We start from the raw sequence: 14,333 nt of genomic DNA on the forward strand, positions 1-14,333 counted from the left end.
TAATGTGTACGCATTCAGACACGACCCCGACAATATCACTTCCTGTGAAGAGAGCGCGAGGGATTTATGGGAGAGGAGGGGTTGAACTGAAGGGAGGGGAGACTGGGTGGAAGGAAGGCTTATAATAAAGTATGAAAAAGAGAGTTAAGAGAAGAGAGAGAGAAGGAGTTCATATGAGTGGCTGGGGGAATTGTTCTGAACCGTGAGTAATGTAGTGAGGGTTCATTTTTCCACATAAATGAAATAATGAATGCTGCAGTGGGTCAGTTGTCTCTTTTTTTTATGTGTCTTGTTTCTTTGGCGGTGTTGGAGTATTACTATGTTTGCATTCAATACGACTGCAGCAAAATGCAATGGCCAGGCGTCACAACGACACAGGAAAGCATTATTTAGGCTATATTCTATTCAAAAAGGGCATTCAAGAGAGTCATTGACATTTGAAAGCACTTTCAGAGGAGAGAGAGGATCTTTATTTTTATTTTTTCTTCTCAGTCCTGATTTTCTCTTTTTCTTGTTTTCTCTCTTCAGTGAAGTGACCACCAGGGAAGCTTAAAAAGAGAGAGGGTGAAATTGCGGGCGCTGTGTGTGTGTGTGTGTGTGTGTGTGTGTGCGCGTTACGAGACCATGCTCGGGTGTGAGGGAGGGGCAGGGCTGCGGAGGTGGCTGACCCTGGTCACAGGGCTGCTGGAGTGCCTTTGTTTTGCGGGGGTCGTGTTCGGCTGGGCCTCCCTGGTGTTCGTCCTGAAGACAGAAGGCTACTTCAGCTACCTGTGTGTCAACATCCCCGGGGTCAATGGAATGCAATCCCTAGGTCAGTGTCTGAGATGCCTCAACGTTCGGTTTGGAGCACATTCTCAAATGTAGCATTTTTTGGGGGGGAATTCACAGTAGAGCTTACAATACAAATACATATCTCATGCACACACACACACACACCTGTCCATACTGACAGCTCTCTGACTGCCTGTGTGTGCGCGCGCATGTGTTTCAGACTGCAGTGGTCAGGATGAACAGTTCTCCCTCATCTTCACCATCTCTTCCTTCATGACCAACTTTCTACTGCTGCCCAATGGTTTCCTGTTCGACCGTTTCGGCACCATGGTAGCCAGGCTGCTGGGAATGTAAGTATTTTTTTAAATAAACATATTATAAAGCATCACTAAGCCGCAGAGGGTTCATAACCTATATTCAACCATGATTGATGGTTAGATGTCAATTGTAGTAACGATAACAATCTGGCAGGAGACAATTGGCAGAGAGAATGTAAAACAGTCAAATGCAGTGTTGTCACTAAAACACGGTACTGAATCCAGCTACATGACTCTTGTCTTATCTTAACTTAACTCTTGTCTTATCTTAACTTAACTCTTGTCTTATCTTAACACGCAAGTCTTCCGTTGATCTCAGCCACTAATTTGCGCTCAGCCTTGCGTTGCCCTCAAGGATTTGGCCTTACGTGAAGACGGTATACAATGAAGTCTTGTTAAATGTTAAGGAATCTGTTCAAAGTTAATGAGGCTTTAATAAGTGCCTAATCTCATGGAAGTTGAGACTTCTTTGTGTCTCGTCTGTGCTACCTAATGTGGCTGATTTCATGGCTGTTAGACAGAGACCGTCAAAGAAAGACAGATCTATGAAGCATCCCATCTGCTGTTATTGCCTTAGCCATGACAGAGAACCCTCTGTCTGTCTCTCTGTTTACCACTCTCTCCAACAGTTTCTCTCTCTGTCCCTGTCTATCGTTCTCCCTAGTTTTGGTATCTAAGTGACTGTATAAAGCATGTGTGTGTACTCTCCAGTGCTAAGTCACTCGTTCTCTGGCTGTCACATCCTGTTATTTCACTTGGATGTCTGTTCACATTATGTGGAGTGAGCTCTGGGAAGAGCAAGGGAAAGGCAAAGTGTGTGTGTGTGTGTGTGTGTTAGTGAAAGAGAGAGAGAGAGTAGGCAGAAGGACATGAGAGATATAGTGACTGAAAAGCGAGCCCAAGGGAAAGTGGTGGGACGGGGGTGAGTTGTCTGGGCTTCCAGCTTCTAGTTTCTTGTTTGAGTAGATCGGACTCAGCGCTTAGTGCCAAGAGACGGTGCAAGGCAGAGCCAGGGGGTGGTGTCTATGTGACAGCCAGAGAACGAGTGCCAGAGGTTAGGAATGGACGGAGAGTGGAGGTGCCATACAGAGACAGAAAGAGGGAATGTGAAATAAATGGAGAAGTTGTGTAGTAACTAAGAAAGATGAATGAAGTTGGACAAGGTGGAAGAGTTATAGGGTGGGAGAGATTTAGAGCTATAGTTGAAAGGAGCGAGGGCTGGGAGTTATGGTGACTGTGATTGTTCAGAGTGTGGTTGAGCTCGGGGCTGATGGGGTTGGAATGGGCCAACCAGGGTTAATGTGGCACAGACCCAGTTACTGAACAACATTTCATAGCCACAGATTACAAAGCCGCAACAACATTGGCTGAGCCAATCAGAAGCCATTCCAGATGTTTTTGCTATGGGTAGAGGGGAAATGAAAAGAGAAGCAATGCAAATAGAGTGGAGACTAGAGAGAGAGGTAGAGATGGGAACTGCACCTCCTAGCGAGGGCCAGGAAACACAGTAGAATAGGCTAAATGCTCTCAGAACAGGACTAGGACAGTAGGAGAGAGAACCAGGGGAAAGAATTAGAGTTAAACCTGAGTCTGTTTCATCATTAACCCCTGCCTCTGTGTGTGTGTGTGTGTGTGTGTGTGTGTGTGTGTGTGTGTGTGTGTGTGTGTGTGTGTGTGTGGGTGGGTGGGTGGGTGGGTGGGTGCGCACGCACGCCTGGTTGAATTCACATGATGGTTGTGGTCACTTATTCTTATTCTACAGATCACTGTACACCACTGGTGCCTTGTTTGTGGCCTTTTCAAGTTCAGGTAAAATCCTTGACTTTTCTATAGTGTAATACTATTTGAGAAAAACAGGTTTGATGGCACAGCTTACTCGAACAACATGGAGTTTGATATATTTTTTATCAACAGTTGAAAAGATCGTTACACTTTCATCAGCAATTCGCAAGGTCTCAAGAGGGATAAGTCTGTTGTTTTTTTCTTCTCTCAGCTCTGTCCTCTCTCCTCTTCCCGGCGCTTTCCTTCATCGCTGTGGGAGGCATCTTGTTTCTGGTCACCAACACGCAGGTCCGTCCTCTCATATTTATGACCTCCTGAATAAACATCAGTCATGTACACAGCAGTCCTTAGGGTTCTCTCAGTAAACAAAGAGGACCGGGACTGAGAACATACCCTTGATGTAACCATGGACAACCTTGCCTTGGGCCATACATTTGCTTCCGTTTGACCTGGGGGTTTTGTCAGTCTGTGGTGTGTACTGATGAGAAACATCAGACACTCAGGCCCAGCGAGTTATGTTTCCCCTCTCTGTGACCCCCTGTAGATAGGCAACCTGTTTGGTTCCACTCGCTCCACCGTCATCACCCTTTACAATGGTGCCTTCGACTCCTCCTCCGCCCTCTTCCTCATCATCAAGGTAACATTGTTAAACACACCCGTCCACAGACTATCAGTTGGTAGCTGTCCATGAGTTAATTAAGATGATGATGATGATGATGGTGATTCCATCCCTCGTGTCTCTCTCTAGCTGCTATTTGAGGTTGGGATCTCTCTACGTGCCTCTTTCCTCTTCCTGGCTGCGTGTGGCGTCATCCACCTGGTCAGGACCTTCCTCCTGCTACCTAGAACACACATCCCCTACCCCCTCCCTGAGGGCTACACCTACGGGTAAGACCACATCCTCTACCCCCCCTGAGGGCTACACCTACGGGTAAGACCACATCCTCTACCCCCCCTGAGGGCTACACCTACGGGTAAGAACACATCCTCTACCCCCCCTGAGGGCTACACCTACGGGTAAGAACACATCCTCTACCCCCCCTGAGGGCTACACCTACGGGTAAGAACACATCCTCTACCCCCTCCCTGAGGGCTACACCTACGGGTAAGAACACATCCTCTACCCCCCCTGAGGGCTACACCTACGGGTAAGAACACATCCTCTACCCCCCCTGAGGGCTACACCTACGGGTAAGACCACATCCTCTACCCCCCCTGAGGGCTACACCTACGGGTAAGAACACATCCTCTACCCCCCCTGAGGGCTACACCTACGGGTAAGAACACATCCTCTACCCCCCCTGAGGGCTACACCTACGGGTAAGAACACATCCTCTACCCCCCCTGAGGGCTACACCAACGGGTAAGAACACATCCCCTAACCCCCCCCTGAGGGCTACACCTACGGGTAAGAACACATCCTCTACCCCCCCTGAGGGCTACACCTACGGGTAAGAACACATCCTCTACCCCCCCTGAGGGCTACACCTACGGGTAAGAACACATCCCCTACCCCCCCCCTACCCCCTCCCTGAGGGCTACACCTACGGGTAAGAACACATCCCCTACCCCCTCCCTGAGGGCTACACCTACGGGTAAGAACACATCCTCTACCCCCCCTGAGGGCTACACCTACGGGTAAGAACACATCCTCTACCCCCCCTGAGGGCTACACCTACGGGTAAGAACACATCCTCTACCCCCTCCCTGAGGGCTACACCTACGGGTAAGAACACATCCTCTACCCCCCCTGAGGGCTACACCTACGGGTAAGAACACATCCTCTACCCCCCCTGAGGGCTACACCTACGGGTAAGACCACATCCTCTACCCCCCCTGAGGGCTACACCTACGGGTAAGAACACATCCTCTACCCCCCCTGAGGGCTACACCTACGGGTAAGAACACATCCCCTAACCCCCCCCTGAGGGCTACACCTACGGGTAAGAACACATCCTCTACCCCCCCTGAGGGCTACACCTACGGGTAAGAACACATCCTCTACCCCCCCTGAGGGCTACACCTACGGGTAAGAACACATCCCCTACCCCCCCCTACCCCCTCCCTGAGGGCTACACCTACGGGTAAGAACACATCCCCTACCCCCTCCCTGAGGGCTACACCTACGGGTAAGAACACATCCTCTACCCCCCCTGAGGGCTACACCTACAGGTAAGAACACATCCCCTACCCCCTCCCTGAGGGCTACACCTACGGGTAAGACCACATCCTCTACCCCCCCTGAGGGCTACACCTACGGGTAAGACCACATCCTCTACCCCCCCTGAGGGCTACACCTACGGGTAAGAACACATCCTCTACCCCCCCTGAGGGCTACACCTACGGGTAAGACCACATCCTCTACCCCCCCTGAGGGCTACACCTACGGGTAAGACCACATCCTCTACCCCCCCTGAGGGCTACACCTACGGGTAAGACCACATCCTCTACCCCCCCTGAGGGCTACACCAACGGGTAAGAACACATCCCCTACCCCCTCCCTGAGGGCTACACCTACGGGTAAGAACACATCCCCTACCCCCTCCCTGAGGGCTACACCTACGGGTAAGAACACATCCTCTACCCCCCCTGAGGGCTACACCTACGGGTAAGAACACATCCTCTACCCCCCCTGAGGGCTACACCTACGGGTAAGAACACATCCTCTACCCCCCCTGAGGGCTACACCTACGGGTAAGAACACATCCCCTAACCCCTCCCTGAGGGCTACACCTACGGTTAAGAACACATCCCCTACCCCCTCCCTGAGGGCTACACCTACGGGTAAGAACACATCCCTCCCCCCTCCACAGCACAGCGGCTGGACAGAAAATAGACCCAGGGACAGAAGGGAATAAATGTCTGCTGAATGTTTGTTGCTCTTAGAAGAAGGTCCAACAAATACTAGAGACCCCCAGCAACACCCCCTGTAGGTCTGGTCTGTCTGGCCTCCCTGTGTGACTCTAACCAGTGTTGCCATTACTTCCTGTGACAGGATGAAGAGCTGTGGCCAGGCCAAGACCTTCAGCCCAGAGCAGGCAGCAGCCAATGGCAACATGCAGAGGGATATCGTCACGGAGGAAATGCCTTTTAACAAGGAGACCGCAGAGAAAGGTGTGTAGATTTAGGTTACCTTGATATCAGCTCTGCTCGTTCCCTGGTCCCAAATATTCAGGATCAGTTGTCCGTACAGACCTTGTTCACTACAATTGCATAATCTTATGTGAATTTAAAACTGATTTGACCTCTCTAACCCCTCCTCTTCTCAGTGGCTACTTTCTGGGAGTGTTTCCTTTCCAAGTTCTTCATCTGGCACCTGGTGTGGCTTTCTGTCATGCAGCTGAGGCACTACCTGTTCATCGGCACACTCAACCCCATGCTGCAGAGACTGACCCAGGGAGAAACCTCTCTGGGTACGCACACAATTGTCTATTGACAGGCATTATAGTTCAGTCTTAAACGTTTTATAAATATCTTATTGGTGTTTAATAAAGTTGACTTAAAGTGTTACCCTTTATTTTAAAATTACTGTCCATTGTTTCCAGATTTCTATGAAATATGACGTATAATTAATTACAATAACTTTAATCGTTTTCCTTCCAATTTTTTTAATTTATTAAGTATGTTAAAAAGCAGCTTTTCTGTGTTGGAATGGTGTGGGCGTATAGAGGTCATTAAAAATATTCATGTGAGTAGACCGCTGAATGGCCAGCTCATCCTTCTCAGGTGGATGACATCATCCTCTATTAGGAAATAGCAAGCATTTTTGAAACGGTCTGTTTGAGAAAATAGTTTGAGGTGGGTTTTTTTAAAGTGTTTTTTTTTCTCCAATTGATGTTTTGGCCACAAATACAAGTATAGGATGAGTCAACAACATTATTTTGGAATGAGTTAACATAATATTGACTTTTAAAAGGTAGATGTTCACAGACATTTACTTTAAAGTGCTACCCTTCTCTCTTTTTAAGCATGTCCTTATTCCGCTCTGTTTGTCCCTGCAGTGAGCACGTACACCAATGCGTTTGCTGTGACCCAGCTGTGTGGGGTGCTGTGTGCCCCCTGGAACGGCCTCATCATGGACCGACACAAGGGCAAGCCCAGGACCCCCGGTACCAACCTCACCTATACTCACTACTACAACACACGTGAAACCTCACACACTCACACTCACACTCCAAACCAAACACACTAAGACCGTTTTTAGACTCGTACCAGCGTCAGATTTGTATTTCTCCAGATTTTGTATGTTTTTATTACATTTTACTGTAGGAACATTTGGCTTGAAGAGCCTCTGACTTTACGTTACTGCTCGGAGGGGGGTAAGGGAAGTGGTAGTGTCGGAGGTGGCGTAGAAATGTCCTGGAGAAGACGGAATTGAATAGAGATTTGCGTCATTGTGTGTGTGGGTACGTATGTTTGGTGTGTGTACATGTGTTTCTTGTGTGTGTACATGTGTTTCTTGTGTGTGTACATACTGTATATGTCTGGTGTATGTGTATTTGGTGTGTGTGTGTGTGTGTGTGTGTGTGTGTAGGAGTGAGTGAGAAGGAGGCAGACCTGCGTGCGTCGGTGCTCTCCCTGACCCTGACGGCGCTGCAGTGTGTCCTGTTCTCCATCTGTGCCTCCACCCCCTTCCTCCCCCTCCAGTACCTCACCTTCATCCTGCAGGTCCTCAACCGATCCTTCCTCTACGGAGGCCATGCAGCATTCATCAGCATTGCGTGAGTCACACACACACACACACTCACACACAAACACACACACACACACACACACACACACACACACACACACACACACACACACACACACACACACACACACACACACACACACACACACACACACACCAGTTGTTCGCAATAACAAACAAAATGGAACAGGATAAGGGGAGCATGGACAGACGCCAACACCTTCTTAGTGTCATACTTTTGTACCGTAGTAACAAATAAATTAAATGATCTCTCTTGCCTCTCTCTCTCTCTCTCTCTGTGTAGTTTTCCTCCCTGTCACTTTGGGAAGCTGTATGGCATGGCCATGGCTCTGTCTTCAGTGGTTTCTCTGCTGCAGTACCCCTGCTTCATCCTGGTCAAAGGAGTGATGGGAGGAGACCCACTATACGTGAGTGGAGCTACTGTCGTTAGAATGACCAGATATACTACCTTTACCATTGGCAGTGTCGGGGAAGCTACTTTGACGATATGGTTTAACAAGTTACCGAATACTTCACACTGGAAGAGGTCAAGCTACACTAAAGCTACCCTTAAGAAAACTCTAGTTTAATTTACTGAAGTTACTTTGTGATAAATTATCATATCTAAATGTCATAGACTACAAATAGCAAGAATAAATCACTCTGGAGTCAGATGTTAACAGAAAGTGTAATTTAGCCGAAGTAAACACAAAAACGATGTATTAAGTGAGAAGTAGGCAGGTCTGATGCCGAAAAAGAAAGGAAATTCCTAGTGTTGAGGAGTAGTGAACTACAGGTAGTTTAACTAGTCATTTAACTACATTTTGCAGTAGCTTGGTGGTAGTTGAACTAAATTCTAATCTAGGTAGTGTTTTCAGTGGTTCATTACTTGTTTGCCATGTAGTGATGTAGCTAACTACTTGAACTACACACTACTTTTTTGGCCCCCAAAAAATATGGGTGAAGTAGGCAAGAATTTCCTTTCTTTTTCGGCATCACACCTGCCTACTTCTCACTTAATACATAGTTTTTGTGTTTTAGAGACTAAATTACACATTCTGTTAACATCAAACTCCAGGGTGATTACACGTTCTGTTAACATCTGACTCCAGAGTGATTACACGTTCTGTTAACATCTGACTCCAGAGTGATTACACGTTCTGTTAACATCTGACTCCAGAGTGATTACACGTTCTGTTAACATCTGACTCCAGAGTGATTACACGTTCTGTTAACATCTGACTCCAGGGTGATTACACGTTCTGTTAACATCTGATTCCAGAGTGATTACACATTCTGTTAACATCTGACTCCAGGGTGATTACACATTCTGTTAACATCTGACTCCAGGGTGATTACACATTCTGTTAACATCTGACTCCAGGGTGATTACACATTCTGTTAACATCTGACTCCAGGGTGATTACACGTTCTGTTAACATCTGACTCCAGGGTGATTACACATTCTGTTAACATCTGACTCCAGGGTGATTACACATTCTGTTAACATCTGACTCCAGAGTGATTACACGTTCTGTTAACATCTGACTCCAGGGTGATTACACATTCTGTTAACATCTGACTCCAGGGTGATTACACATTCTGTTAACATCTGACTCCAGAGTGATTACACGTTCTGTTAACATCTGACTCCAGGGTGATTACACGTTCTGTTAACATCTGACTCCAGGGTGATTACACGTTCTGTTAACATCTGACTCCAGAGTGATTACACGTTCTGTTAACATCTGACTCCAGGGTGATTACACGTTCTGTTAACATCTGACTCCAGGGTGATTTGTTCTTGTTATTTGTTGTCTATGACATTTCAGATTTAGATATCATATTTTGTAGTTTGGAAGTTAGTGAACTACTTTTTCAAAATCACTTTAATAAGTAAAGTATATTTTTCTTAAGGGTAGCTTTAGTGAAGCATAACTTCTTCCAGTGTGAATTAATTAGTAGCTTCTTAAACTATATTTTCAGAGTAGCTTCCCCCGACACTGGTTAGCAACACTGCTACATGGGGCGGCAGGTAGCCTAGTAGTTAGAGCGTTGGACTTGTAACCGAAAGGTTGCAAGATCGAATCCCCGAGCTGACAAGCTAAAAATCTGTCATTCTGCCCCTGAACAAGGCAGTTGGTTAACTGAATGTTCCTAGGCCATCATTGAAGAAAAAAAAATGTCTTATTGCCTAGTTGTTCTGGCTTGCATAGTTAACGTTTTAAGGTATAGGGGGCAGTTTTTTCATTTTCGGATGAAAAGCGTGCCCAGAGTAAACTGCCTAGTACTCGGGCCCAGAGTCAAATATTTGCATATTATTAGTAGATTTGGATAGAAAACACTCTGAAGTTTCTAAAACGGTTTGATTGATGTCTGTGAGTATAACAGAACTCATATGGCAGGCAAAAACCTGAGAAAAATCCAATCAGGAAGTGGGAAATCTGAGAATTGTAGTTCTTCTTTTGAATCCCTATCGAAACTACAGTGTCTGTGGGGTCACGGTGCACTTCCTAAGGCTTCCATTGGCTGTCAACAGCCTTTAGAAACGTGTTTCATCCTTCTCCTGTTACTGGGCAGCAAATAGGACTTGGTGATGTATCCCTTCTTTCTTTTCTCTCCAAAACTCTTGAACGTGCTGTCCTTGGCCAGCTCTCTTGCTATCTCTCTCAGAATTACCTTCTTGACCCAAATCAGTCAGGTTTCAAGACTGGTCATTCAACTGAGACTGCTCTTCTCTGTGTCACGGAGGCTCTCCGCACTGCTAAAGCTAACTCTCTCTCCTCTGCTCTCATCCTTCTAGACCTATCTGCTGCCTTTGACACTGTGAACCACCAGATCCTCCTCTCCACCCTCTCTGAGCTGGGCATCTCCGGTGCGGCCCACGCTTGGATTGCATCCTACATGACAGGTCGCTCCTACCAGGTGGCGTGGCGAGAATCTGTCTCCGCACCACGCGCTCTCACCACTGGTGTCCCCCAGGGCTCTGTTCTAGGCCCTCTCCTATTCTCGCTATACACCAAGTCACTTGGCTCTGTCATATCCTCACATGGTCTCTCCTATCATTGCTATGCAGACGACACTCAATTAATCTTCTCCTTTCCCCCTTCTGATAACCAGGTCGCGAATCGCATCTCTGCATGTCTGGCAGACATATCAGTGTGGATGACGGATCACCACCTCAAGCTGAACCCCGGCAAGATGGAGCTGCTTTTCCTCCCGGGGAAGGACAGCCCGTTCCATGATCTCGCCATCACGGTTGACAACTCCATTGTGCCCTCCTCCCAGAGTGCTAAGAACCTTGGCGTGACCTTGGACAACACCCTGTCGTTCTCCACTAACATCAAGGCGGTGACCCGATCCTGTAGGTTCATGCTCTACAACATTCGCAGAGTACGACCCTGCCTCACACATTAAGCGGCGCAGGTCCTAATCCAGGCACTTGTCATCTCCCGTCTGGATTACTGCAACTCGCTGTTGGCTGGGCTCCCTGCCTGTGCCATTAAACCCCTACAACTCATCCAGAACGCCGCAGCCCGTCTGGTGTTCAACCTTCCAAGTTCTCTCACGTCACCCCGCTCCTCCGCTCTCTCCACTGGCTTCCAGTTGAAGCTCGCATCCGCTACAAGACCATGGTGCTTGCCTACGGAGCCGTGAGGGGAACGGCACCTCCGTACCTTCAGGCTCTGATCAGTCCCTACACCCAAACGAGGGCACTGCGCTCATCCACCTCTGGCCTGCTGGCCCCCCTACCTCTGAGGAAGCACAGTTCCCGCTCAGCCCAGTCAAAACTGTTCGCTGCTCTGGCACCCCTATGGTGGAACAAGCTCCCTCACGACGCCAGGACAGCGGAGTCAATCACCACCTTCCGGAGACACCTGAAACCCCACCTCCTTAAGGAATACCTGGGATAGGACAAAGTAATCCTTCTACCCCCCCCCTAAAAGATTTAGATGCACTATTGTAAAGTGGTTGTTCAACTGGATATCATAAGGTGAATGCACCAATTTGTAAGTCGCTCTGGATAAGAGCGTCTGCTAAATTACTTAAATGTAAATGTATGTAAATGTGATGCGCGAGCCCGCCAGTGCACCCCTCCTTCTTTTTCTTCTTGAATGAATACGCTATTGTCCGGTTGGAATATTATAAACATTTTATGTTAAAAAGACCCTAAAGATTGATTGTAAACAATGTTTGACATGTTTCTACGAACGGTAATGGAACTATTTGACTTTTCATCTTTGGTACTGCGCTCGCGCGTTATGCCTTTGGATAGTGATCTGAACGCACAAACAAAACAGAGATATTTGGACATAAATAGGGAGTATTTCGAACAAAAATAACATTTCTTGTGGAAGTAGGAGTCCTGGTAGTGCATTCTGACGAAGATCAGTAAAGGTAAGAGAATATTTATAATACTAATTCTGAGTTTAGTTGACCCCAGAACTTGGCGGGTATCTGTATAGCTTGCTTTGATGGTTGAGCTATGTACTCAGAATATTGAAAAATGTGCTTTCTCCGTAAAGCTATTTTAAAATCTGACAGAGCAGTTGCATTAAGGAGAAGTATATCTATAATTCTTTCAATAACTGTTGTAAATTTTATCAACGTTTATGATGAGTATTTTTGTAAATTGATGTGCACATTCACCGGAGGTTTTGGTGTGAATACATTTTCTGAACATCACGCGCCAATGTAAAATGCTGTTTTTGGATATAAATATGAACTTTATCGAACAAAACATACATGTATTGTGTAACATAATGTCCTAGGAGTGTCATCTGATGAAGATCATCAAAGGTTAGTGAATATTTTAGCTGTATTTTTGGTTTTTGTGATGCATGTCCTTGCTTGGGAAATGGCTGTGTGGTTTTTATTGTGAAGTTTATGTCCTAACATAATCTAATTTTATGCTTTCGCCATAAAGCCTTTTTGAAATCGGACAATGTGGTTAGATTAACGAGAAGTTTATCTTTAAAATGGTGTAAAATAGTTGATTGTTTGAGAAAATGAAATTATGAGATTTTTGCTGTTTTGTATTTCACGCCATGCTATTTCACTGGCTGTTGAATAGTGTGTCCCGCAGCCCATAGAAGTTAAATAAAGGAAAAATTAAAAAACATTTAAAAAACAAAATTGGCAAACAAGTTATTAACTACTGAAAACACTACCAAGATTTGAATTTATTTCAATGACCGCCAAGCTACTGTCATTAAATGACTAGTTAAACTATATGTAGTTCACTACTCCCCAACACTGGCCATTGGTAGAGCTTTTCAGCTTACCGTTATGTTCTAAGTGGAGTTATTGCAGAGTGGTGACCCCATCTCCCTTCCCCCACCTCCTCACTCTCTTTCTTCTCTCTCTTCCCTCTACAGGTGAACATAGCTCTGACATTACTCAGCCTACTGGCCTTCATCCATCCTGTCTGTGTCTATCTGCATTGTCGTGGCCTGGCAGTCCGGAGGGGTAAACCCAAGGACTCACCTTACTCTTAGACCAGCTCTAAAAATACTTTCAAACGGTCATTTCAGCCCTCACTCCTCCGTTAAAACACCAGTTTGAATATACACACTCCCCTACATATTTATTTGGACAGTGAAGCTGAAACTTTTATTTGGCTCTATACTCCAGCACTTTGGATTTTAGATCAAATGTTTTATACTGTATTAGGTGACAGTACAGAATGTCACTTTTATTCAAGGGTGTTTTCATACATACAGTGCCTTCGGAAAGTACTCAGACCCCTTGACTTTTTTCGTCATTTTGTGACATTACAGCCTTGTTCTAAAATGGATTAAATAAAATAAAATCCTCATTAATCTACACACAATACCCAATAATGACAAAGTGAAAACAGGTTTTTAGAATTCTTTGGGCAAATTTATATATATAAAAAAAACACATACCTTATTTACATAAGTATTCAGCCCCTTCGCGATGAGACTCGAAATTGAGCTCAGGTGCATCCAGTTTCCATTGATCATCCTTGAGATGTTTCTACAACTTGATTGGAGTCTACCTGTGGTAAATTCAATTGATTGGACATGATTTGGAAATGCACACACCTGTCTACATAAGGTCCCACAGTTGACAGTGCAAAAACCAAGCCATAAGGACGAAGGAATTGTCCGTAGAGCTCCGAGAGAGGATTGTGTCGAGGCACAGATCTGGGGAAGGGTACCAAAAAAATGTCTGCAGAATTGAAGGTCCCCAAGAACACAGTGGCCTCCATCATTCTTAAATGGAAGATGTTTGGAACCACCAAGACTCTTCCAAGAGCTGGCCGCCCGGCCAAACTGAGCAATCGGGGGAGAAGGGCCTTGGTCAGGGAGGTGACCAAGAACCTGATGGCCACTCTGACAGAGCTCTAGAGTTCCTCAGTGGAGATGTGAGAACCTTCTAGAAGGACAACCATCTCTGCAGCACTCCACCAATCAGGCCTTTATGGTAGAGTGGCCAGATGGAAGCCACTCCTCAGTAAAAGGCACATGACAACTCCATTTTTACTAAATTAGAAAAATAAATACAAATAAAATTTGCTTTGTCATTGTGGGGTATTGTGTGTAGATTGATGAGGGGGGAAAAAACAATTTAATCGATTTTAGAATAAGGCTGTAACGTAATTTTTTTGTAAAAATTCAAGGGGTCGGAAATACTTTCCGAAGGTTTAGAAATGAACGTACTTTATATATATAGTCCCCCCCCCCCGCCATTTGAAAGTGTTATAAGTAGAACACCTACTTTAGAACACCTACTCATTCAAGGGT

The 14,333-nt window shown here is 46.1% G+C and overlaps 1 protein-coding gene across 1 annotated transcript; it reads left to right on the top strand.

Moving 5' to 3' along the window:
- Nucleotides 1-46: 46 nt before the first annotated feature.
- LOC115205189 (solute carrier family 43 member 3-like) lies at nt 47-13,075 on the top strand. The gene is made up of 13 exons (XM_029770914.1): nt 47-202; nt 529-811; nt 992-1,121; nt 2,851-2,897; nt 3,082-3,158; nt 3,415-3,507; nt 3,619-3,758; nt 5,866-5,984; nt 6,140-6,283; nt 6,872-6,979; nt 7,405-7,591; nt 7,868-7,991; nt 12,942-13,075. The coding sequence occupies exons 2-13, from the start codon at nt 625-627 to the stop codon at nt 13,059-13,061; spliced, it is 1,476 nt and encodes a 491-aa protein (XP_029626774.1). The 5' UTR covers nt 47-202; nt 529-624; the 3' UTR covers nt 13,062-13,075.
- The last annotated feature ends 1,258 nt before the right edge of the window (nt 13,076-14,333 follow it).

Source organism: Salmo trutta, chromosome 13, assembly GCF_901001165.1.
Source record: "Salmo trutta chromosome 13, fSalTru1.1, whole genome shotgun sequence".
NCBI lineage: Eukaryota > Metazoa > Chordata > Actinopteri > Salmoniformes > Salmonidae > Salmo > Salmo trutta.

What these genes read in the sequence shown, in the direction of transcription:
- LOC115205189 (XM_029770914.1), top strand. Translation starts at nt 625, where the DNA reads ATGCTCGGGTGTGAGGGAGGGGCAGGGCTGCGGAGGTGGCTGACCCTG. An exon ending in CAATGGAATGCAATCCCTAG is followed by an intron (nt 812 to 991) that starts GTCAGTGTCTGA and finishes CATGTGTTTCAG; the next exon opens with ACTGCAGTGGTCAGGATGAA. An exon ending in CCAGGGAGAAACCTCTCTGG is followed by an intron (nt 6,284 to 6,871) that starts GTACGCACACAA and finishes TTGTCCCTGCAG; the next exon opens with TGAGCACGTACACCAATGCG.